This window comes from Amphiura filiformis, chromosome 7 (assembly GCF_039555335.1).
Source record: "Amphiura filiformis chromosome 7, Afil_fr2py, whole genome shotgun sequence".
NCBI classification, from domain to species: Eukaryota; Metazoa; Echinodermata; class Ophiuroidea; order Amphilepidida; family Amphiuridae; genus Amphiura; species Amphiura filiformis.
The window spans coordinates 55071794-55099262 of NC_092634.1; the positions used below are offsets into that span (position 1 = coordinate 55071794).

Below are 27469 nucleotides of genomic sequence, written 5' to 3' on the forward strand. Positions count from 1 at the left end.
TAACTCTAGCTTCCATGGCATGGGATGGCGATAAACTGGAAATGACTTGATGGCAGCTGCCAGCCATGCCAGCAGGGACTCAATTCAAGAAGAAATGCCATCGCATGATCGATAGCTCTTTTTTGAGATGTGACCCCGGGGATGTGACACCTGATATATACTAACATTCAAAGTTGATGAAATGTCATCGCATTGTTATGTAGTTGATCATGTACTACATACAACTTACAAGTAGTAAATGGTGTTCATTAAGGTGGTACTACACCCCTGATAAATTTTGTGACTAATTTTGCATTTTTCTCAACAAATAGCTATGCATTGGTAACAAAAGTTATGTATATATCATAGGGGCAAGGAATCCAATTACTTCATTGAAATTTCAGTGATTCAAGACAAGTGGTTCATTTACATTAAGAAATTAGGTACATTCTAGCGGTACCTCTTTTCTTATCATAAATAATGTACCGTTTGTCTAGAGTCACTGAAATAATTATTCCAGTGTAGTAACTGGATTCCTTGCCCCTATAATATACATAAATTTTTTTACCAGTGTCAGTGTGTTATTATTTTTTGAGAAAAATAGTCACAAATTTATCTAGTGGTGTAGTACCACCTTAAGCCATGGATTTTCAGGTAATAAATTTGTGCCCGGGTACCCGACGCATTTTTTGGGCTGGTAATATGGTACCCAAAATTTTTTAACAAATATTTTATTCCTTTTTCGGTTTCAGGTGTCTCTGGATCTACACGTAGAGCTATCTTTTATAAATGCTAGGATCATTCATGGTCGACTTACAAAAAAAAGGTTTATGTTTTTAATATACAAATCTGAGACCATAATAATTATGGTCTCAGATACAAATTGATAATTTGTATTCATGTTCCATTGTTCATACTCTATTAATGATTTCAAAATGCATTGAATTTGTATTTATATTGAAATCGAGTAACACAACAACCATGAATGATCCCAGCATTTAGCTCTAGGTCCAGGGACACACTCCAATACTGGAAAAATAATTTTTTGTTGAAATTTCGGGTACCTGGGCAGGGAATTTCCTGCCCGGTAATGTAATCCTGGGGGAACCCGTGAGCAGTGTTCATAAGCATAAAGTTTTAAATTATGGAAAGTTTAACATAAGTTATTATTTGTAGGCCTATTCATGTCATTAGTCTATTGACATATATTTCAAAATGGATACAAATCCAATGCATTTTGAAGTGCCAATTATAACTTTGCATATTGAAAACACAAAATGTAACTTTTTTAATTTTTTGAAAAGTTAACCACGACTGATCCTAGCATTTTGCTCTTTGGTCCAGGGACACTCCAAATCCAAAAAATAAAATCCAATTTTTTGGACAATTTGTGGAATTTGTCAAAAACTAGGGGTGGAACTTTACTCAAACATGGAACTTTACTATTATATACTATACTATCAGGGGTAGCGTTTTAAGGGGTCTTGGGGTCCAGGACTCCTTGATTTGGAAGGTCCCCGTGATTTGGACCCCTTAATTTTGTACGTCTGTGTAGAATTAGATGCCTGGACCCCTTTATTTGCCAATTTGGACCCCTGGACTCAGCAGGTCACCGCTAACCCTGTATACTATACTATACTATACTGTACTGTACTGTACTATACTATACTATACTATACTATACTATACTATACTATAACACTATACAGTATACCCATGTTCTGGGAAAAGTGAGGTGTTTTTGTATAATTATTGTAATTTACAATGTTATATTAAAAGAAAAGGAGCAGAATAAAATAAAAGAATAATTAAATTTATTTCCATAAAAGACTTCAATTTCTTCAATACTGTGTCCACTTTCCATGTTCTTATATGTTTGTAGCTGTACCAGTGGTTTGATCCTGGATCATCAACACATAGTGTTCATACAGTACATGGCCCATTCACTCTGTGAGTGGTCCAAGAGAGAAATTATTTTTGGCATACCCTGTGTCTTACATGTAGTTGTACGCATTGACTGACTGGCTATATAATATGGGGATATTATAGTGTGCATGCAGTGAAGGGCCTGTGGGGCTATTTTCTTTGGAAAGGAAATCGGGGGGCTATCAGTGACCAGATTGCATTGTTTTTTGTCACCTACATGTATCTGAAGTGAAGTTGATAATAGTTATGACCACACCCCCTTTATGCATATCAGCAAATATAAAGTTATATGGGCACTGTCAGTTAGAAGGGACAGAACCCTGTCCCTGAAATTTGAAAGTAAACAAGGTTTTTAAGCATTGGATAGGTTGGAGGGCCATGATGATATCTCATTTACAATCTTTTTCATTTTTCAATTTCAATTGTAAAAAAAACCCTCCATGTTCCACACATTTAGTAGAAAACAATTTGACCCCTTTAGTAGCCTATGCCAAACCTATCATGATCCTCCACTTATTTGGGACCCCTCCTAAGAACTGGCAGCACCCTGATGACATTGTTGAGTTCAAAAAGCTTACCCAAGCACTGAATACCAGTATGAATGTTGAGTCCACCCCAGACCCCAGTTATAACAAGTCACCAAAAATTCAGGGCAAGTCAAGTCATTTCAAGTCACTTGATATCACAAGTGGTTGAAGCGTAAATGTAAAAAGCAAAAGTCAGAAGTGTAAAAAGCATGTCAGAATTATAGAAAATTATATTTGCAAGTGATTATGGATACTTTTGTGTGTGGGTATGCACTTGTGTTTCTAGGTGTTTGTGCTTTGTGAAATTGTTATAACCATAAATACCAGTAGTACCCATAAATGCAATTTGTGAAAGTTGAAACAAAATTCTGACTTAGTTTACACTTCTGGCTTTTGATTGTGTTTATTGGTTAGGGTTAGGATGTGGGTTTGAATACAGTATATGTGGTTTGCATAAAGGGTCAATGTGTTACTATGATCCTGATTGGATTTTCTCTAGGGTTTTCTGATATCGTATGGCCCCGCATTAGGGAGCTGTCACTTTCTTCGGAAGGGGGTCCCAAATATACGGGGGTGGTCATAAATTTCTGGACAAAGAAAAATAAGAGGTCATAAAATTTTTGATGACCAAAATGTAGGAAGTCACAAGATGTCCACAGATAGTGTATTTATGTTATTCAAAAAGACAGATTTCAATACAATTTTAGCCTGCCGGGGGGTAAGGTGTATTGGTGGTGGACTGTGGTGGTGGGGAGGGGGTGTTGGGGTCATAAAATTGTTGTCGAAATAAGGGGGGTCGAAATTTTATTGATGCTGACTTTTTGTAAATTTGGGACTGGGGGGCAAGGGGGTATTTCTCTTGTCCCCCCCATTTTGAGGCAACTTGACCCCCTCCCAAAAACAAATCACACACATTTCCAATTTTTGCTGCAACTTTTTGCTACAAAATTGGTTGATTCCCCCTGAAATTCACTTCCCCCAAGTCCCCCCTCCCGAAAAAAATCCTGGGTCTGCCACTGATTACACGTAATCGTCATGCACTGAGGGAAATTGTATACATAAGCTTACTGGAATACTTCCTTTACATGTACGTGCATGGTTCTTCATGTATAAAGCTGTTCTTATTTGAATTTTATAGTGGGAAATTAAACACGATAGTGGACAATATATTGCCGGGATATGTTGACATGAAATCATTTATTTTTTCAAAAGAAAATGAATATAATAAGTACGGCGTAATTTGCTGTTTACATAATTTGTACACATGTCCATGTGCCCGATCGACGGTCAATTGTTTACGTATCGCGAGTTGTCACCACAGCTGTCAAATCGTTACCAGGTCTCAGACGATGGTGGACTACATTATTCACTGTGGCAACAGCCAATATCGTAAACAAAACAGACAATATGACGGCAACACTGCCTGGACATTGGACGCCCCGTGCTGAGTTGTGTTTTTAGCTCTATTGGCCCCGTTACAGAAAAAAAATGCACAAAATATATTTCTCAGTGAATGTATAAATTTTCACATAAAAATAAATATTTTTGGATTCAAAATAAATGTGAAGGAAAAAAAAAACTATAGCCGGGAGTGAGCGGGACTCGATCTCGGGACCTTATGCACCGCAGGTGAGACCCGTTACCATTAGACCAAGCGAACCGTGTTACACAATGGGGGAAATTTTAGGTATATATCATAAACATACCGTGCGTTATTCATACAAAACATTCAAAAAACAGTACTTACAATGAGGTTCACTGGCGAACCTCAACGGATTTAGACTGATAAAATAGTGCTTAATAACATACGTACAGTTTTGGAATAATTTGAGACATTTTTGTGTTTACGTGTAAAACCAATGACAACGTCAAAATTCAGCCAATCTTGGCCGCCCCCCCCCTGCCAGGTCTGATCGTTACCGAATTGCCTTGGCTCAATCCCATAATGCAACGCGAGTGCAAAACTCAAGATCTAGGCACGCTAAACGAAACGCTCATAAAATGTCGTTTATTTTACTATTTACTGTTTTTTTCTTGAAATTACCACTGCGGTAGGTTTCTCTGGATCCCTTTTATCAATATAAAGTGAAATGTTCTCATTCAATTTTCCTGCGAAATCTCTCACTGCCCCTATGAAAAGAAATTAGGGGCCAAAAAGCATATACATGTAGGACAGAATCATACGAGCACGGAAAACCACCAGGTAACTGATAAATATACCATAAAGAAAGGCTAATGCATAAACAAATACAAATCAATAATAGATACAGAAATAATAATATAAGGGATTTTTATTTATAAAAAAAAAGAAAAGAAAAAAAGATCACAACGATTGGAAACCTAGTACTAAATATGACTTGAAAATACACAAACAAAAAGGGGAAAATTGATCACGACATTCCAGCAATCAAGGTGAAAATAGCAGGCAAGTAAGCAAATGGCGAAGATAATGGAAAGATAAACACGTTCAATCACCCGCCAATGAACACAATGATTCAGAAAATGTCATGGACATTTCAATTTAAAACAAGTTAAAGTAAATGACAAGAAATAAATCAAGTAAATAAGTAATTAAACAATTAAAGAAAATGCATATGAATAAATATATTTAAAAAAAAAAAAAAAGGAAAAGGAAAAAAAAAAAAAAATCAAAGGAAAGACAACATTATGGAAAACATAGTAAAAGATGAACCCTCAATCAAGTAGCTCTGATAAGACAGGTGCAAGCAGCGCACTGAATGGTCTATTGTTCTATTGTGTCCGATTTGAGCGCTGACATATTGGAAAATGTTGCCAATCAATATTCATGAGAGTGTACATTCAACGTCCAATTTTCGAAATTGGGTGACTTGTGCTTGGCAGGTGTAAAATACATCTGACTGGGCGTTTTAAATACGTAACGCATAAAGGCATTGACATCATCGAATGGCTGCCTATAGTGCTGTTAGTGTTAGGCCTATGTGTGTGTGTGTGGGGGGCTGTGTTTAGTTTCTATAATAATTATTATAAGGCCTACATTTATTTGTTATTCCTTTCTTTTCCTTTCTCTGTACTTATTCTTTCCTCTTCTTATCTCCCTTCCCTTCTCCATCCCCTCATACTTTTTGTCCCCCTTTCTCTCTTCCTCCAGCCCCCCCTCTCATCTCTTCCTCCCTCATCCCCTCCCAAGACCTCTCACAAAGAGCTGCCCCCCCCTTCAGTACGCCACTGTTTATGACATTCTCCTTCTTAAAATAAAATAAAATGTCAATTTGTGAAACAACTTTTATATAGGCCTATACCGGCATACTTATTATATGTTACATGTATACGTAGCTATTATCATTATACAGTAATAGACATGGCAGCCTTGATCTGAATCATTCAGCAAGCGCATTCAATTTATTTAAATGTCAGTGGGGTCACAACGAACGGCATCAGCGGCTAATGTGTGCCTTTTGAGCTTACGGCTACTCAATTACACCCTTGAGTGGTATGACAACAAAAGGTACTTTTCGTTATAGTAAACGCTTACACGCGACTTTCGTTTGATCACTTATTGACAGTAGTCTGCTAGGTAAAGCGTTAATACACTGTCGGGTCAGCTTACCGATTTAATGGTGGAAGCCCTTTGTCCCAAACAAAAGGTACCTTTCGATGAATAGCTTGTCAGATTTCAAATCGGCACAAGTTTTCAATGCGTTACATAATCTATTGCCTCTCCATTCTTAATAGCTCCATGGGTGCAAGGATGACATCAGTGGCTATAATCAGAAATACAAAGAGAACCAGGCTGAGCACAGAGACCAGGAACAAGAAAAAAAATGCAGCCATCATTCAAACCAAAGCATCCGTGAAAATTGGGTCATCTGATACAGACAGTTCATACTACAAACAATAATAAACAAATACAGAGTGCATGCACGGAAGGTCACCAGCCCTAATCATCCCCCACACACGCCCCAGAAGACACATTGTAGCACAAAAAGAATTAAATTGACCACAACGGGAACTAGACTTAGCTGTGGTCTAAGACCACGAACACAGCCGTGTTGTGACCCTTTAATGACCTTTGACTCCAAAATATATGAAAACCCCATAGACATTGGCTAATGTCAATGTATGTGTGCACGTGGCATCACTTTGCCATGTTATTTGTGGCAGAACGGGCATTTTGAAGGTTTTTCGTCTCAGACCGGAAGTGACCCCTAAATGACATTTGACCCCAAATAAAAAATTCCACATATGAATTGGGTAACCACAATTCATGTGTGAACATACCGTTACTGCCCTATGTTTTTCTTAGCAAATAAAATTTTTTGAAAGTTTTCGTTTTTTACCGGAAGTGACCCCCTAATGACCTTTGACCCCAAATCTGTGTACACCCCATAGACACTGGGTAATAACAATACATGTGTGCAAGTGGCGTCTCTGTCCCACATAATTTGTGGAAGAAGATGCATTTTAAAGGTATTTCTTTTTATACCGGAAGTGACCCCTTAATGAGCTTTGACCCCAAGTAAAAAAAAAATACCACATATACATTGGGTGACTGCAGATCATATGTGAACATACCGTTACTGTGCTATGTTTTACTTAGCTAATACAATTTTTGAAGGTTTTTCGTTTTATACCGGAAGTGACCCTTAATGACCTTTGACCCCAAATCTGTGTACACCACATGGACACTGGGTAATAACAATGCATGTGTGCAAGTGGGGTCGCTGTCCTACGTAAGTTGTAGGAGAAGATGCATTTTTAGTTGAAATCACGTTTTTGACCCCTGTGACCCCTGCGTGACCTTTGTCCCCACGAGTTTCATGTGACATGTAGGGACATGGTCAATGATCATTGTGACTAAGTTAGGTCAAAATCGATGTAAGCATGTGAGTGCTAGAGCAAATGTAATGGTTGACAGAAAGAAGAAAGAACTAGACTTAGCTGTGGTCTAAGACCACGAACACAACCGTGTTGTGACCCCTTAATCACCTTTGACCCCAAAATATATGAAAACCCGATAGACATTGGCTAATGTCAATGCACGTGTCCACGTGGCATCACTTTGCTATGCTTTTTGTGGCAGAAGGGGTATTTTGAAGGTATATCGTTTTATACCGGAAGTGACCCCTTACTGACCTTTGACCAGAAATGTGTGTACACTATATAAACACTGTGTTATAACAATGCATGCGTGGGCGTCACTGTCCTACGTAATTTGTGGAAGAAGAAGCATTTTAAAGGTATTTCGTTTTATTCCGGAAGTGACCCCTTAATGACCTTTGACCCCAAATAAAATAATACCACATATAAACTGGGTAACCACAATTCATGTGTGAATATACCGTTACTGTCCTATGTTTTTCTTAGCAAATAAAATTTTTTGAAGGTTTTTCGTTTTATACCGGAAGTGACCCCTTAATGACCTTTGACCCCAAATCTGTGTACACCCCATAGACACTGGGTAATAACAATGCATGTGTGCAAGTGGCGTCTCTGTCCCACATAATCTGTGGAAGAAGATGCATTTTAAAGGTATTTCGTTTTATACCGAAAGTGACCCCTTAATGAGATTTGACATCAAATACAAAAATACCACATATACATTGGGTGACTGCAGATCATGTGTGAGCATACCGTTACTGTCCCATGTTTTACTTAGCTAATAAAAATTTTTGAAGGTATTTCGTTTTATACCGGAAGTGACCCCTTAATGACCTTTGACCCCGAATATGTGTACACCCCATAGACACTGGGTAATAACAATGCATGTGTGCAAGTGGCGTCTCTGTCCCACATAATTTGTGGAAGAAGATGCATTTTAAAGGTATTTCTTTTTATACCGGAAGTGACCCTTAATGAGCTTTGACCCCAAATAAAAAAATACCACATATACATTGGGTGACTGCTGATCATATGTGAACAAACCGTTACTGTGCTATGTTTTACTTAGCTAATACACATTTTTGAAGGTTTTTCGTTTTATACCGAAAGTGACCCCTTAATGACCTTTGACCCCAAATCTGTGTACACCACATAGACATTGGGTAATGACAATGCATGTGTGCAAGTGGGGTCGCTGTCCTACGTAAGTTGTGGGAGAAGATGCATTTTTAGTTGAAATCACGTTTTTGACCCCTGTGACCCCTGCGTGACCTTTGACCCCGCAGTTTCATGTGACATGTAGGGGCATGGTCATTGATTATTGTGACCAAGTTAGGTCAAAATCGATGTAAGCATGTGAGTGCTAGAGCAAATGTAATGGTTGACAGAAAGAAGAAGAAGAAAGAACCTGTAAGAAAAAAAGACACAGCCGTGACTAACGTCACGGCTGTGTAAACTAGGTGATTGGGAATACACTCCCTGCATCAGCATGTCCACCGGAGCGCGTCCGGAGGACGACCCGAACCAATGACCCTTCGTGCAGCGCCCAATAGTACAAACCATATAACCATGGAGGTATATAAATAAATGGAGAATGATCGCCAGAATTCTAATCTCCTAAGTGGAGATTATCCCGTTACCTCTATTCAATGAGTCACCAAACTTGAATTGACCAGCCACTTCAGCCAAGCTATTGATCTCCACGATGGTAATGAGCCTCTACCATGGTTCATTGATTGTCACTCCCAAAATTTCCTCATAGGAATTGACCCTACATTGACCCGTACCGGAAGCCTTGTAAAAGAGACTGTATAATGACGTCAGCTAGTCAATCAGATGTTCAAAGTCACCAGTTTTGATAGCTTATAGTTTCAATGTATGATTGTGCGAAAACCCGAAGAAATTTGGATGTTCTGTTCTCAAGTTATGAAACTGTTTTCTACACTAGTTGTGCCGTAACTTGACAAATATACTTAGTTTTCATGTTCATATATTAAGCTTTTAAGGGGGTCTGAGGGAGTTCAAATATAGTGCAAATGAAAGCAAAACGTTTTTACCTTCCGATTGTGAAAATATTATGTTGGGCCAATTTGGGCCATTTGAGTTACGAGCGAGCAAAATTTACCGGAAGTACTTCGGAATTCAAGCAAAAGTGATGATCAGACAATCTTTTCTAGAGAGAAATTGTTAGGCCCTATACGGAATGTATAGGCCCTACATACTTTGTTTAAACAGTTTCTCATAGTTTAGTGTATGATAACCGTGATTTGGGTTGAAGCTTCGGGTCAAATTGATTGAGTGCCATGACGGATATGTCATATTATTGCTTTTAAACTTTTAAATCTGTATTGTCATGAAATCGTATAGGCCGCCTAAATCATCATCATTAAACTTCTCATTTTATAATAAATAATTATCAGTATTTAGGCCTAAATGATTATATTAATATTATTAGGGGCTATCATTTTCTTTGGAGGAGGGGTTTCAAATATACGGGGGGGGTCATAACTTTTGGGAAAAAAAGTCATAAGGGTCAGTCCATGTCAAAACAGACTGAGTGTACACCCACCCTCTTGGATTATGCTCTCCTTTGGCTCAGGGGTACCTTTCATGGACCCCTAGGTGAGGTCACAAGAAAAAAATTCAAATTCAATTTCGTTTCCGAATGGCGGGCCATCTAAGTTTGGCGACTTTGACCAAAATTGGGAATTTAAGGTGTCCAAATGACAAAGCGCTCTCTTTGAGAGGCATTTTCTTCTTAATTAAATCAGTTGTGACCCTCTTTTTGAATGTGGTCACTCACTGGCTGTGTCTGAAATGCCTAATGCCAAAAAAGATTGATTTCGGAATTTCGTTGGGATTTCAGAGGGGTCAAAATCAGCACTTCATACTGTTCAATCAAATTATCTTTGATTTTGAAGGACCCATGATAATGCCACAGTGCACTTATAGGTCCTAATTATGTTCAGAATGGATTAACCATGTGCCAATGTCTATCAGCAATTCAAAAAAAGAGAAATTTCTAGACCCCCTACAGAATTTTAGGCCCCCTAAAGTGGTTCAGCCACAAATGGCGATTAAAATCGGCAAATTTTGACACCTAATAACTTTAGGTGTACACCAGATATGAATTTCTAGTCTTTTGCATCTGAAAGAATGTAGTCTAATGTTACTAGGAACATAAGATTTGTTTTGTATTTTTTGTGTTTTGATACTTTCAAAATGGTCGTTGACCTATGAACATTTTTCGTCATAGCGCCCTCCTGAAAGGTCTGACACATAACAAACTATACATTTTTTGTATCCTCATGACCATACGAGTAATTTGATATATTACTTGACATAATTGGGAGCATTCTGAAAATTTGACCCCCATAACCTGTACTTTGCATGTGCATCGTTGCCAGGAAGTGCATTTTTGACCCCTTAAAAATCCATACAGAGGATTAGAAAGTAGTTTTTCTTATTACTTGACTCAAGAGCAACTTGAAATATCAGGATAAATAATACAAATGGCTATAAAGTGATCAAAAATATAAAAAATATCATACTAAAATTGGCATTTTGTACCGTATCCTGTATGCATGGTATGTTAGGCAAAAATGACTATTTTTGAAAGCGTCAACTTAATACTAAAACACAAAAAATACAAAACAAATCTTATGTTCCTAGTAACATTAAACTACATTCTTTCAGATGCAAAAGACTAGAAATTCATATCTGGTGTACACCTAAAGTTATTAGGGGTCAAAATTTGCCGACTTTAAGTGCCATTTGTGGCTGAACCACTTTAGGGGTGGCCTAAAATTCTGTAGGGGTCTAGACATTTCTCTTTTTTTTTAATTGCTCATAGACATTGGCATATGGTTAATCCATTCTGAACATAATTAGGACCTATAAGTGCACTGTGACATTATCATGGGTCCTTCAAAATCAAGATAATTTGATTGAACAGTACGAAGTGCTGATTTTGACCCCTCTGAAATCCCAACGAAATTCCGAAATCTATCTTTTTGGCATTAGGTATTTCAGACACAGCCAGTGAGTGACCACATTCAAAAGAGGATCACAACTGATTCAATTAAGAAGAAAGTGCCCCTCAAAGAGAGCACTTTGTCATTTGGACCCCTTAAATTCACAATTTTGGTCGAGGTCGCCAAACTTTGATTGCCCGCCATTCGCAAACGAAATGGAATTTGAATTTTTTTCTTGTGACCTCACCTAGGGATCCATGAAAGGTACCACTGAGCCAAAGGAGAGCAAAATCCAAGAGGGTGGGTGTACACTCAATCTGTTTCGACATGGACTGACCCATAATTCAATTTTTCATGACCAAAATGTAGGAAGTCACAAGATGACAACAGATAAGGTGTTTCTTTTATCAAAAAGACTGATTTCTTGATGCAATTTAACTGAGACTAGTATACCTAAACCTAGGTATAGGCCTACTAGTCTCAGAATTTAAGCACTCAATTTTTGGCGAAAATGAGATTTTGATATCAAAATTTTATGAAACATGAGCACTTTCCAATAAGTATAAACTTCATTTTACCCCATTGAAATCAATGGCCAGTGAAACAGACTTCACAATGTAATCAACTTAGCATAATCAATATAAACCTGAAAATGCCCATTCAACAATAATTGGTCATAACCAACGTAGTACAAAAGAGGCTTGGCTGGATCATTCTCCATTTATTTATATACCTCCATGATATAACTAACAACATTTATAAACAAATTATTTAGAACATTATTTATTACTTTAAAATATTATTAATAAATTATAAATAAAACTAAACGAATGTAACATATCAGAAAGAGATATTGTAAAAGTCCAAATCATGATACATACAGATTTTCAATTTCATATCATAGCGCAAAAGTTCAAACACTTCAAAACGCGATATTATCCAACTAAGTATATAGTTCAACCGATCCAGGCATGGAGTAAGGCAAAATATCATTGTTAATTCACAGCGTAATCGCGAAAATGTTCAGTTTGAAAAAGCGAGTGGTACAAATCCGTAGCAGCGGGAAGACTGTTTTTGTAAACACAAAGTATATTCAAAGATTTTATCAATGAACATAAATACATGCACTTTATAATCAATCAAATACAAAGATTAGGAATGTCACTTAACCAACGCCCTTCTTCTTGTTGTTGATTACAAAGTTCTGTTACACTCAATAGCCTTGATGCATATCCTGATTCATTTGTCCTGCGAAGAGCACTGTTCAGCAGTAATTATTCTCGCACAATGTACTACTATCCAGTAATAACGGAGAATGCATCCACCGGTTTCCACTTATATTGAAAGATGTGTAGTTTCATAAACCAGGAAGTTAACAGAAGAATATATATAATCATTTCTAGGAAGAGGTACGCACTTATTCCAAATTTTCTCTGTTATTACTGGGTAGTTGTATATTGACTACATAAGATTATGTCTGGTTCATAAATTTTGTCAAAATGTTTGCCCAAAATAGTTTACAACAGCCTTCAGCATCAGAGGTCTCAAATCACATCGAGTCTCCGGGACATTTTGTGGACTTGGATAAAGTCCGCATACTCGACATAGACAGCAGGTGGTTCCAACGTGGAGTCAAAGAAGCAGTTCCAATCAAAGCCAACCAACCATCTCTTAACAAAGACGGGCCGGTTCAAACTTCTACGAGTCTGTTATCAGGTCAAAGGTCAAGAAAATCACTACCTGATACAGTCACTCACTCGCTGATGAAAGATGAAGTACCATCTGAAAATTCCGAGGTAGGAATTATTTCTTTGTGTTTGGATCAAAAGTTTAAATCTTGGGAATTAACAATCCATAAATAGTCCTGGTTTTGTTTAATGTGATTACATAACTGTAATTGTAAATTGTAAACACACACCTAGAAAGCCATTAGTTGTGATGTCAAAAATCCACATTTGTTATCTTTCAGGCTAACACACAACGGTTATATAAATTCTGCACAAAAAGTAACTCAGCTGTTATAAATACGCCAATAGATTCTGAACTAATATATTTCAACATAAAAGAAGGATGATTTATTTACGCGCATTTTGATACCCCATTTGTCCAATTTTATTCATTATTATGTTTTCAGGGTTATTAGGAGTTAAGAAAACCTAATAATGATAATATTGATGGCTTATTCGCATGATACCATAACATATCGGATTCGTCATACAAATATCGAACTCGTAGTTGGCTCGTCCGATATTTTTATGACTCATCCGATATGTTATGGTATCATGCTCAGCCATCCAATATTATATCAATATTGACAATACAGCAGTGTTTTGAAAGCAAGATACCTCAATTTAACAGTTGCAGTTATTTGTATTGATTTGAAGTAAGCGCGAAGATAATAGAGAGCTTGCGGAATGCAGTTACTTTAGAGGATTATAGTGGATTATGTATTCAAAACCACTCTGCCATTAAAGCCGCTTGAAGCTAAAGTTAACGCCAGAATCTATAGTGTGCCGTAAATTATGATGAAAATACGTCATAATTAAAACAATGGTTTGCATATTTCCTCATAGACTACATAATTACCACTTATGTATTGTCTAGTTAATAGACCAATTATTGGAAATCTAATTTGGTTTGGGTAAAAACATGCCACATGATGCTAAAATTACTGATTGAATTAGATCAAAATAAATTTTGTTCCAAACGTCACACTTGATATATACATTTGTGTGTGCTCATGACGTACACCAAATCAGCTTGCGGAACCAAGTTTTTTGCTGGACTTCAACGCCAAGGGGATTAAGTTCCAGTAAAATGGACTGATTTTACGGGACCCAGCAGTGTAGTGAACTTCTGCGAATTGCAGCTACTGTGAACATTTTTTACAACGTTGCGTGTCTTATAATTACACCTCTATATTGTTATGACGCTATTTGCTTTCCATAGCTAATTTAAATATCGCTCCGCGGTTTCGTGTCGTCAATTACCCCGGCCTATTATTCGTGGTAGTTTTCAGCCAGCCACGGCCGGGAATGGAGCTAAGAATATTTACTCGTCTATATTATGTTGTGACCATTTGCTTGATGAGTAATTAAAGTTTATTTGTGAAGTTATATTTTTGCTCTCCGTTTGTTTCTGTTTGAGTCTTTCCCCGTCTCAGATGGAAGATCCATTGGCCATGTATTTGGTTTAATTTCTAGTAATCAGATAACTGGCGAGTGGATCTTCCCATAAATTCTGAGTTATATTCAATGGTGCAGAATCAGATATTTTCCGGTACCAAGCAAGCTGTGACTGGCTGTAAGCTACCCCTGGTGGGAAAAACCAACCCCCAGGTAAGTTAATTTGGTATTATTATTTATAGCAATATTGAATTGATTCATTGTATATATATTATGTGATATTTTTGATAGATTAAGTGAAATACGCTTCTAGTGATTTCCCGCCAAAGTTGAATTGTGGCGCGAAGAATTTTGTTGCGTGTTTTCTGTTTTCGGCCATTTTGTGAATAATATTGCAGCGTGGTATTCTTGTATTGATACAGTGTATATAAATGGCGAAAAGTAAATTTGATTATGGCTCCTATAGGCATACAAGTTGCCCTAGGCATGCACCGAGGCATACAAATTGCTGACTCAGAGCAGCCAGAGAAGGTAATCCATAGTACGGAATATAATGATTTTCTCCGACTCAGTCATGAAATAGTGAAATTAGTGGATACAAGTACTAGGGCAATAGTGAATACAGTGAAAGTAGTACACGAACACGTAGGACGTGCAAACAATTGTTTGGCGAGGTCAATGAAAGGATATTGTCCAATGAGAGGTACATTGAATCTATTGAACAAAATGTAAATGATCGATGTCATGCACCTGTAAACAGTAATAGCTGTATTGATCAGAGTCCGTATACGTGTAGAGAGGTTAATGACCGTAATATGAAATGTTACAGATGTAATACACTAGGTCATAGCTACAGACAGTGTCCTGAAAAGGAAGATGTGTATAATCGGGGTCGTAGTAACTGTTGTTATCCAACTGATGAACAGGTAATACATGCACAAACTGTACAGAAATTTGTTTCAAATAGTTGTAATGTAAACAGTGCCTCATTTCAAATATATAGTTTTAGTTTTGGTTTTGGTTTTGGTCACGTGGTTTCCTATTGTCCTGCCTATAACCACTTGAATCACAAGATATCGAACTCATTGTTTCTACCTTTTGTTTAAAACTAAACATTTGTGGCAGGTAGTTTCGGTTTTGGTTTCAGTTTCTTATAAGTGGTGTGACAAATAAAATTACAGGATTTTCGAGTTACCTGATCTAAGTATACAAAAGAAATGTTTAAATTTCGCAGTGCAATATTCACGAGCAGAGAAGTCGAACAAAGCAGTCTACATTTGAAAGCATTGATTTAGTTTGAAAGCATTGACAAGAGACTACGAAATCAGCCTAAGCTGATTTCACTGTGAAAATATATAGACCATCGAAATATTTGCATTCGACATTACAAAAGGGGCAACTATTGTAATTGTATAGGTGCTATAAACAAAATCGATTCATGTCCTTAATCCCATGTACCAGAATCGATGGAAGGCCATTATATGACCTCTAATAACCTAATAACCTAATGACTTTTACTGAAGCAATTTTTACTGCAAAAAGTAGAAGATAGAGGGGAGAAGAGATGTGTGATGTGTGTGTGTGTGTGTGGGGGGGGTTGGAGGGCAAGGGGATATGGGCCGGGAGAGAGAGAAACATATGATAGAGAGCATTGGAAGTGAAAGAGAAGGGGAGGAGAGCTCGAGATGAAGATATCGAATGTAGGGAGGAGGAGGGGAAAGGGGTAATTTAGGAAGATGTGGTTATATAGGGAGGGAGCCCCCTCTTAAAGAGGTATGGGTTGTGCTTCCCGGGGATAATAAACTAATTCATAATCAAATCATCTCCATGCATCGTTTATGTTTCATACAAACAAACAAATCCCCCACCCCACCCCATCCTTCAATATACGCGCATGTATATGATTTCTAGGCCTACATGTAGAACTCGTGAGTGTAATATGCCACCTACCGTCGACAGAGAGCATCAACTGTCGTCCGCGGGATAGATTTCCGATATCAATCTGCGTGTTTCTACTGAGGGCCAAATTCCGTGCCATGCCGTGCCGTGCCGGGTCATGGCGGGTAACAAGCCCAGTAGAAACGATCTGGGTAATCGGTTGCCGTGTCATGCCGAGTCATGTGCTCGCCTTTCGTGATCCACCTCTTGAGGTGGATCATGCCGGGTCAAAGCGTGTAACCCGCTCAGTAGAAACGAGCCGTGTGATCGGTTGCCGGGTCGAGGTCATCAAATCGCGTGTTTATACTGAGCGTACGGTTTTTTGACCCGCTATTTTCCGGGCACAAAATACCGATCATAATCCGGCCACCGTTACCCAGCTTGTTTCTACTGAGACCAGAAAGCCGTGTCTCGCACGATGCACGGCATTTTTTTTCATGTAAAGCGGAAGTACGGAAAACAGATTTCAACGAGCGCAAGGCATGACGGTTGTATCATAAATTTAAATGTCTACGTATGGCAGCTCATGGCATAGGACCTACAATCACAATTTAGTGTTTTCGTTAATCCATTTTACCAGTGGATCTAGTAATTGGCTATTATGATGAATTTACAGCCAAAATATAACCAACTTTACAAGAAGTAGGCGCTAGGCCTATCCACTTTACTTCATCAAGTTCATGCGAGTCACACATGTGGCCAGTGTATATAATATCAGAAAGAAGGAACCTACTACATCAAGTTAAATAGGCATATGCCCCTATTATATATAATACAAATATAATATAAATCGCGTTATTTTTGAAACACAAATGACCTCGACCCGGCAACCGATCACACGGCTCGTTTCTACTGAGCGTGTTACACGCTTTGACCCGGCATGATCCACCTCAAGAGGTGGATCACGAAAGGCGAGCACATGACCCGGCATGACACGGCAACCGATTACCCAGATCGTTTCTACTGGGCTTGTTTCCCGCCATGACCCGGCACGGCACGGCATGGCACGGAATTTGGCCCTCAGTAGAAACACGCAGAACGCGATTTATATTCTATTTGTATTTTAGTAGGGTCATATAGGCCTATAATGTAGTAAGTTCATTCTTTCTGATATTATATACACTGGCCACATGTGTGACTCGCATGAACTTGATGAAGTAAAGTGGATATGACTTTACATAGTCTAGGCCTACTTCTTTATAGTTAATGAGTTGGTTATATTTTGGTTGTAAATTAATTATCATAATGGCCAATTACTAGATCCACTGGTAAATTAATGCAATTTGGATTAACGAAAACACTAAATTGTGATTAGGTCCTATGCCATGAGCTGCCATACGTAGACATTTAAATTTAGGATACAACCGTCATGCCTTGCGCTCGTTGAAATCTGTTTTCCGTACTTCCGGTTTACAGGAAAAAAAATGCCGTGCATTGTGCGAGACACGGCTTTCTGGTCTCAGTAGAAACAAGCTGGGTAACGGTGGCCGGATTATGATCGGGATTTTGTGCCCGGAAAATAGCGGGTCAAAAAGCCGTACGCTCAGTATAAACACGCCGAATCATGATAATAATTATGTTAGCACAATAGGCTATTGTATACTTCTGGTTATATACCCTATACTGTGTCCTCCCAGCATAATAGTGTTATGATTACAGACCAGATCAGCTCTACTTTTTAATCCCTTGATTTTTGGTTTCTGAACAAAAGAGAAACCAAAACTATATATTTGAAATGAGGGAGTGTGACTGACCAAACGCGTCAAAAGAGCAGTAATTCTCCGTGTAATTCAGCCCAAGTTCCGCGCAATGGAAAATTTGATTCAAATTTTGCCGCGTCTGAATGCGATAGTGATAACGTTGAAACAGATTTTGATGAAGAAGTTTATATTTCTGTCACTATTGGTAGCCAAAACATTGACACTGGTTGTACAATGAATCTAATCGATCATGAGTACTGGCATTCTTTGGAATCGTCACACCAAATTGTAGTGTCAAAACCGCGATTAACAAAAGCCCGTACCGCTAACAAATCTGTGTTGCAAATCAGTGGTTTTGTTGTTGTTCCGTTGTTTATTGAAGGTTCAAAATTTCTCGTGCCAATGTATATTGCTCGAAATCTTAGTCAGGAAATCATGTTGGGAAAGAGATTCCTAAAACAGCATAAGGCCAGATTAGATTTTAACACACAGAAATTGCGATTGTTTAAGAGGAGTAATTTACGTGTAATTGAAAGGCAAGAAATTCTGCCTCATTCACAATCAGTGGTGCGTGCGAGGTTATCGAATAATCTTCCAAAAGGCACAATAGGATTATGTCAGGGAGGACGGAGAGTCACTGCTTTAGGAGTATTGATTGCCAATACAGTATCAAGTGTTCAACCTATTACTAACAAATCTAGTTGTAGTACTCAATTACTTGTGTTAAACACTAGCAATGAACCAATTGTGTTGTATCCTAGAACAAAACTTGGTACATTTACACTTGTAAATAACAGTGAAATCATTCATTTTACCGATATAGATGACTCTGTAGTAGATGAAGTACCTGTATCATCAGTCCATGTAAAGGCACAGAATTCGCCAGATCCTAAGGTACGTGAAGTTCTTTCTCAGGTCAATTTCAATGATTCTCATTTAACTGAAAGCGATTCTGATATGTTATCTGATCTTATATCCGAGTATGTAGACGTTTTTCAAACCAAAGATAGTCCTAGAGGAAGATATACGAAAATTGAGCATGTCATAAGAACTGGTAATCATCCGCCAATCAAATGTCGTCCTTATAGACAACCTCCTCATGTGCAAGCTGAAATACGTAAACAAGTCAATCAGATGTTAGAAGATGGTTTTATCAGAGAATCCACCAGTAGTTGGAGTTTTCCTGTTGTAATGATTCCTAAACCTGATGGTACACTAAGATTCTGTTGTGATATGAGATTATGTAACCAAATTGTGGAAAAGAATAATTTTCCTCTACCTCACATAGATGATGCATTAGATAGCTTAGGCGCAGGAACACCAAATTATTTTTCCACACTAGATTTAGCGTCAGGTTATTACCAAATTGGACTTGAAGAAAGCTCAAAACAAAAGAGTGCTTTCATTACACAAGATGGTTTGTATGAGTTTAATGTAATGCCAATGGGGTGTACAAATTCTCCAGCCACGTTTCAAAGAGTTATGCAAGAAGTGTTCAGAGGTTTAAATTGGAAATTTGTATTAATATATCTTGATGATGTAATAGTGTTTTCCAATTCTTTTAATGAACATGGAGATCATTTGAGACAAGTATTTCAGAGGTTGAGAGAAGCCAATTTGAAGCTCAAGCCTAAAAAGTGTACTTTTGCTCAAGAACAGGTACGTTATTTAGGACACATTGTAAGTAAAGATGGGATAGCTACTGATCCAGAGAAAATCAAAGTAGTCCAAGAGTATCCAGTTCCAACGAAGGTATCGGAAGTAAGATCATTTCTAGGTTTTGTAGGCTATTATAGGAAGTACATTAGAGATTACAGTAAAATAGCCGCACCTTTAACATATCTCACTCGGAAAGATGTGCAATTTATTTGGTCAAAAGAGTGTGCAGAAGCGTTTGAAATCCTGAAACAAAAGCTAGTAGAACCTCCAATTCTTGCCTACCCTCGTTTTGATGGTACTCAATTTATGTTGCAAACTGACGCCAGTATAAGAGGTCTTGGTTTCATTTTAGCACAGGTACAAGATGGTGAAGAGAAGGTAATTTGTTATGGAGGTAGAGCTTTGCATGATTCCGAAAAGACGTATACAACTACTGAACTTGAAGCTTTGGCTGTAGTTGAAGGGATTAAGAAATATTCCCCATACCTTCAACATACTGTAAAGTTCATAATTCAGACTGATCACTGTGCATTGAAATGGTTGTTTGGTCAAAAGCGTACAACAGGTCGCCTCGCAAGGTGGGTACTGAAGTTACAATCATATGGTCGAATCCAACCAAAAGTGTCCACGGGCCAAAAATAAAAGTCCGAAATAAAAATGTCTCCACAATTTTTTCCTTTTGCCCATTGATTGATGACATATTGGCCTTATAGGAACCAAAAGTGCCATTACTAATCTTGAAAAATAAATCCAGGACGTGTGATAGTAAATGTGATATCAAAACCCAATGTTACCTACGAATACCACTAGGATGCTTTCACTATCGCAATACTAATCAACCTAAAACAAATGGAATATTCCCATTAACGCTTTTTCGTGTAATGTAGACCACAGGGTGTCAGGAAAATGCTAGCTCAACCAGAAAATATTTGTTTTATTTTTTATAACGCGATCAATATGATCTTAGTCAATTTATGCTAGTTTATTTTTGAAAATGAAGTTTAGGTCAGTTTCTGTATTTTATTTATCAAATGAGTATGAATCAATTTACACATTGTATTAGAACGAGTAGGATATATGTTTTCAAGAATATTAGGAATTATACGCATACACCTAACGCTTTATACAATGAAAAGGTGAAGAAACCCGGGTATTCGTAGGTAACATGAGCGATTTAACAATATATATATTGAGTTTAGAGGTTTAAATTTTGCTATTATGGTAATGAATTAATAGAATGGGAGTTTTTAGATCTCTGTCAGATGGTACGTCCAAATGAATAAATGCTATTACCTTAGATCAAAAAATTTTGATGCTTTTAGCAAGATTTTGACCACTTCATTTTGATATACAAGTAGTTAATCAGCAATTGTACATAATAAATAATTGTTGAATGAATCCGTATATGGGTAATAATAGTGTCCTGGGGTACCGCTTAAAGTTTTTGACAATTAATTTCCATTGGTAGAGACACTTCATTACACATGTCATGTATTATGCTGTATTCGTAAGTAACATTTCAGTATTTGTAGGTAAGAATTAGACTTTTGGTGGATATCGCAATCAAAACTTCATTTTATAAAGCACTTTGAATGTATTATTTTCTTTATGTGCGTTTATTGATACTTTAGACCCTATCATGTATTAATAATGTCGGTTCACAGCGGTTGAAAGAGGATTGAAGTAAGAAACAAAGGCACTAAAGTGACTTTAATTTGCTTAATTGCACACAAATCGCTTAAAACCGTTATTGCAGACTTGTGAAGTCCATCTTGGAGTCAGTTACGTCTTGTGACCTTTCGTTTGAGGGCAACTACAATTAGCTTTATACCAGGGTCCATCAATGTGTTGTCTAGATCATGAGACAATGAGAACAGTCGTTTTTCCATGGTATTCGTAGGTAACCTTAGCGAAAATGTCAAAAGTTACCTTCGAATAAATCAATTTGAACACAAATTACTCAGAAACCAGAAGGTCGGTAAACATTCAAAATGAAGCACACATGACAGTTGACAAATCCAAGTATTTATCCCTTCTAATCTTCTTTGAATCTGATTTTTCTTTCAAATGAGCAGACCGTCGTCTATTTCAGTACATATTTTTCACCAATTAAGCCGTATTCAGTTTTGTATGGTGGGCATGTATGTGAATTCGCAACTTTCATTGACATATGATTTGATAGCGAACATACAGGCCTTTGTTATGTACCAATATGGGCATTGGCATAAATGGCGGTGTTTCACAATACTGTCATGATGTCAAATTGTATTCGTAGGTAACATTCGGTTACCGAAATTTACCTACGAATACTTGCTTTTATTGTTGACATCTCAGAAATATTTAAACGCAGGCTATTGAAACTTGGTAGAAATAAGAGTGTATTACCCTGCACCTATTGCTTAACTATTGTTTACTATTCTCTCACTTTGTGGAAATGGCACAGCTTTTAACATGTATTCGGAGGTAATGCATATTTTTACCAAACCTACCTTTGTGCCATTTAGAATTTCTGGCAGCTAAACACAATAATAAAGATGTCCGAATGCAATGCATTTCAGTATTGGACATATCAAAGCTTGTATCAATTGCGCATTTATTAGTGATTTCCATTTTTAAAGATATCTAGTGCTATGAAAAATTGTATTCGTAGGTAATGTAAAAAAATACCACTCACAAAATTATCACAAAAAATTCATAATTATGTACAAATATGTGAAAAATTGAACAGGCAATCTTTGAATACACACCTTTCAGGAAATCAATTTAGATTCAATCCAATGACTTCTTTTCATAACTGATTTATATGCTTTTAAAAATACTTTAAGAAATATTTTGAAAAAATGGGTAAAAATAGCATGTTTTGGGGTCTCTGTGTGTAAGTTTTTCACAGAAGGGGGTATTATTATATATGGCGCGAAGCGTATGATCAAGGCGAATAAACACAATACAAAAACGAATGCCAATTGATTAATACTTTTAAGTTATGGCCCTGAACATGCCGTGTACACTTTTCGTTGGATTCGACCATATACTTATGAAGTAGTCCATAAAAGAGGATGTAAGAATGGTAATGCAGATGCACTAAGTAGAATACCAACTCAAGTGTCAGAATCTTGTAATTCATGTAACTCATATCATGTTGACTCCCCTACTTCCTCAGCAACAGATTCAAACTGGACAGAATGTGGCTTGGAGACAATGACTGATGACGTCATCAATGACTCTCCTACGTCAGAGACAAAGCCAGATCCAGAAGTGAATACTGTTCGAAATCTGAGATTTCAGAGGAATAGACGACTGGATGGAGACAAAAAGTATGTAGATATTCAAAATGTTCCTTCTTTACCAACTGATGTTAATGTGGACCATTTCAAAGATGCTCAATTAGCTGATCCTTTTGCTGGTCCCATGATAAGATTTTTGGATGAAGACATATTGCCTGATAATCAAAGACAAGCACGTGATATTTTATTGCAGTCAGATCAATACTATGTCCATGAAGGTATTTTGTATCATATATGGCACACACCCGCCAAACGTCATATGCCAGAAAGAAATACTGTGCAATTTTATGTACCTGTAACCATGATTGATATCATACTTAACAACTGTCATGATAATGTTTTAGCAGCTCATTTTGGTTTTCAGAGAACATATCACAAAATCCGCCAAAGATATTTCTGGAAACGTATGTATAGAGATGTTGACAATTGGGTAAGATCGTGTATATCTTGTGCTCAGAGAAAACACATAGACACAAAGTTAGAGCTCCCATGATGACCATGAAGGTCCCCAGTGCATTTGAACGTGTAAGTGTGGATATCTTGGGTCCTCTACCTATTACAACCAATGGTAATCGGTATGTATTGTGTTTTACAGATCACTGTACCAGATGGCCTATCTTAGTTCCAATTAAGACTATTGATGCAGCCACAGTAGCTAGAGCATTCTTTGATCATATTATATGTCAACATGGTTGTCCGCAATATTTGCTTAGTGATCGAGGTACAAATTTCCTCAGTAAACTGGTGCTTGAAGTGTGTAGAATTATGCGTACATCAAAGTTGAATACAAGTAGTTATCATCCACAGTGTAATGCTATCCAGGAACGTTTTTACTCTGTTATCTTAGATACCTTGTCACACTATGCTAATGAGTATCAGACAAACTGGGATGAGTATATTTCAGCCATTCAATTTGCATATAGGTCTACACCAGCAGACAATTCTGTAGGATTTAGCCCTTTCTTTTTATTATATGGCAGGGAAGCAAGACTACCCCTGGATGTGACATTGATGGCTAAGAGTGAATACCCAGAGAAGACAGTGAGAGAACATATCCATCATTTGGTATCTCAATTAGAAGTGTTCCGTGCAATATCTAAGCAACATCTTGAACTTAATCAAGCTAGCATGAAAGACCGTTATGATGAACATGCAAGTGATGTACAGTTTCAGGTAGGTGATACAATTTGGTTATATATTCCAGCCACTCAACCAGGCTTGTCCAAGAAGCTCATGAAATTTTGGTCAGGACCATACTTACTCGTAGAGCAAACGGGGCCCGTGAATTTCCGTGTTCGAAATCTGACAAACAATAAGTTGATGTCAGCCCCAGTGCATGTTAATCGAATGAAGTTTGCCTATGATCGGTATGCCAGACCAGAAAATCATGTCATGCCCAAAGATTTTGTGCAAAGGGATCCTCTAGAAGATGTTGTAGATGCTGATTGTCCAGATGACTCGTTTGCCCCACTTATGGCATCCCAGGAATTGGATAAGCGCACATCTTTTATACTGGGTCTACCTTTGACTCCTGTTACCACAAGTAGTGAGTATGAAGTAGAGAAGATTTTACGTGGTAGGTACAGGGACAACAAGCTTCAGTATCTTATCAAGTGGCGTGATTTCCCAAGTTCCAGAAATACTTGGGAGCCTGCTGATCATTTAAACCCAGCTGCTTTGGAATTTTTGAAAAGTAATCCTGTGAAGATATCTGGCAAAAGCAGATGAATGTGTTGCAATTGAATTTTGTAATACTAATGTTGTGCATAGAGCAGATTGTAATTTATGAATTTTTGAAAACTGTGTTTATGGAAATTTGGATGTATTCATTTTTCAAATTATGTGAAGAATAAAGCAGATTGTAATTTCAATTATGAATTTTTGAATTGAAAATTGCGTGTTTATGGAATTTTGGCTGTATTAATTTTTCAAAATTGTGAAGAATTTAAGAAAGGCAGCGTGTGTTATGTTATGATGTTATACTGTATAAATCATGTTATATTGTATATGGTATACGGCCCGGAGGGGGTTCTCCCTGGTTGAAGGTATACGGGGATGTGGCACGGTTTTGGGGTACCTTTTCAGCGATTTTGGTATATCGATGGGTGGGTCTTCAGTGGAGATCGATGCGCCCAATTGGACGGATTTTGACCAAAGTGCCTTTAAAAGCGCCCAAATAGGGCAAATTTTGGTGATTTTTGGGTGCTTTTTGTTGAAAATTGGTATATTGATGGGTAGCAAAAACAGCAAAAAGTAGGTATAGAGAAAGTCAGCATCCGAAAGTCTGCGTGGCACATCCCCGTACAAATTTTTTCGAAGAACCCCCCCCCGGGGTATACGGTATTCTTATGATTATGGAATTAAGAAATATGCTAAATTAGATAGTATGTATGTGTTATACTTATACTGTGTATTTTGCTTGAGTTTATATTTCAGAGAATTCGAGTCGTGCTGAATGGATTATGGAGTTCTTCGGTCATTTTCGTGGTCAATCATCTGAACAATAGGTGCATTTGGATTTGAACTTGACACAGAAGAATTTTGTTCCCGCTGGTATGCAATATGTGTGATTCTGAAATGATTGTGAATTTTCGTCAGTACAATATTTGTGATTCCAGAATAAGATTTGATTCAGAAATAAAGAAATATTATACGGGATAATTAACTGTGACCTGATACATGATATCAATTCGTGCTTCAAGTATGGGTTCAAGTCGGCAACGGTGGATCTACTGGCCATGGATTCAGCGATTCAAGATTATGAACTCTAGGGTTAATTTTTAGGTGTAGTTTAAGGTGTAGAGTAAGATCTTCGCACTTTCTGAAACACATGGAACTTGACATTGTAAATGCCCAGTTTGGGGATTGTGCAAGGTCTTGGTCGATGTCTTTCAGAACTGTGTTAGTTTGTCATCCCCTTTTCCCCTTTTCCTTGTCTGCTGTACGAGCTTCAGAGTTTTAAAAGATGTTGTTTTTAAAAATAATTTTCTTCCCATCCAATCGTGTTTTGGAGTTAAATGTTTCAGATTAAAAGATGCAGTTAATTATTAGTCATGCAGTTACTTGAGGAATATTATGTCTGATGTTAAAGTTTATGTTAAAAAGATATATATATTTTTAATTCATATGTTGGTCAATTCAAATTGCTATTTTAAAAAGTTATATTATTAAATTAGAATTGTCAGGCGCCAATTCAAGAAAGGCAGGGCGTGTGTTATGACGCTATTTGCTTTCCATAGCTAATTTAAATATCGCTCCGCGGTTTCGTGTCGTCAATTACCCCGGCCTATTATTCGTGGTAGTTTTCAGCCAGCCACAGCCGGGAATGGAGCTAAGAATATTTACTCGTCTATATTATGTTGTGACCATTTGGTTGATGAGTAATTAAAGTTTATTTGTGAAGTTATATTTTTGCTCTCCGTTTGTTTCTGTTTGAGTCTTTCCCGTCTCAGATGGAAGATCCATTGGCCATGTATTTGGTTTAATTTCTAGTAATCAGATAACTGGCGAGTGGATCTTCCCATAAATTCTGAGTTATAATAATATTAACCAAATATGTTTGTACTGTTCAGGTATTTTATTTAATTATTATTTTATTCATTTAGGCCTACATTATGTACCCCAATTCAGCAGAAAGCTGGTCTAACATGTGCCACGCTATTATACGCATATTATAGGCCTATGGGTATTGTATGTCAACCAAATTATTCATTATTAAAAGAGGAGGCCTATTTGTTACAAAAAATAAGAATGTCAGAAAAGGAGCATCCAGAAATATGTTGGTTGAAATTCAAAATTCTGGGAGTTTTTAAAGAACAAAATGAGGATCATTCGGGGAGATATATTTAATTCGATCAGAATGCAAAGAGGAGTCATTGCCCTCCTAAAAGAAAACTCCTGGCAACACCATTGGGGAGTGGGAAAGTGAGGATAGATGAATAGATGGAGGGAGGGGATGATATGGAGAGGTGGTGATGGTGGTGGGGGTGGGGGGGGGGGGGGCTAGGGAGAGCAAACAGATAAAATGGGCTTGTGTCCTGATGGAAATATAAAATTGACAAAGCTGACGTTTACTGGAATAATAATTGAGCTTTTATTATAATAATCCGGGACAATAATATAGGCATATCACAAGAATATTTAATTGAAACATGTTTAGAAGTATAATATTAGCGTATAGCTCATAACATAGGCCTAATTCCCATTGCATTGGTCATCGCCAAGAGATGTAATCCATGTTTATTCAAACTAAGCGCCTATTGTAATAAGTGTTACCAACAAACCACTTCAGCAAACAAAAGGGAGAAATTTGATGCAGTCGCTTTTACATACCCTTCTTTTGATCACCCATTGATGCACTTCCCCTAGTTTAAACAACAAGACGCTGTTGGTACAGAAACAAATCTGACGTTCGCGTTGAAGTGAAGTTGAGCAAGAAATCGAATCGATATTTTTGAAGTTGCCGTTAAAGTTCCAGTAACTTCATTCCGCAAGCTC

The 27469-nt window shown here is 37.4% G+C and overlaps 1 protein-coding gene across 1 annotated transcript; it reads left to right on the top strand.

Annotated features, from left to right (window-relative positions):
• The first annotated feature begins 22719 nt into the window (after nt 1-22719).
• On the top strand, nt 22720-26369 carry LOC140157360 (uncharacterized). The gene is made up of 2 exons (XM_072180530.1): nt 22720-23002; nt 23953-26369. Exons 1-2 carry the CDS (start codon nt 22887-22889, stop codon nt 24698-24700), a joined length of 864 nt encoding a protein of 287 aa, XP_072036631.1. The 5' UTR covers nt 22720-22886; the 3' UTR covers nt 24701-26369.
• Nucleotides 26370-27469: the final 1100 nt, after the last annotated feature.

Bases quoted from the DNA above. Each gene is read 5' to 3' on its own strand.
- LOC140157360 (XM_072180530.1), top strand. From the start codon at position 22,887: ATGACTGATGACGTCATCAATGACTCTCCTACGTCAGAGACAAAGCCA. The intron at 23,003-23,952 runs GTATGTAGATAT...ATTATATGGCAG, and splicing joins CGACTGGATGGAGACAAAAA to GGAAGCAAGACTACCCCTGG.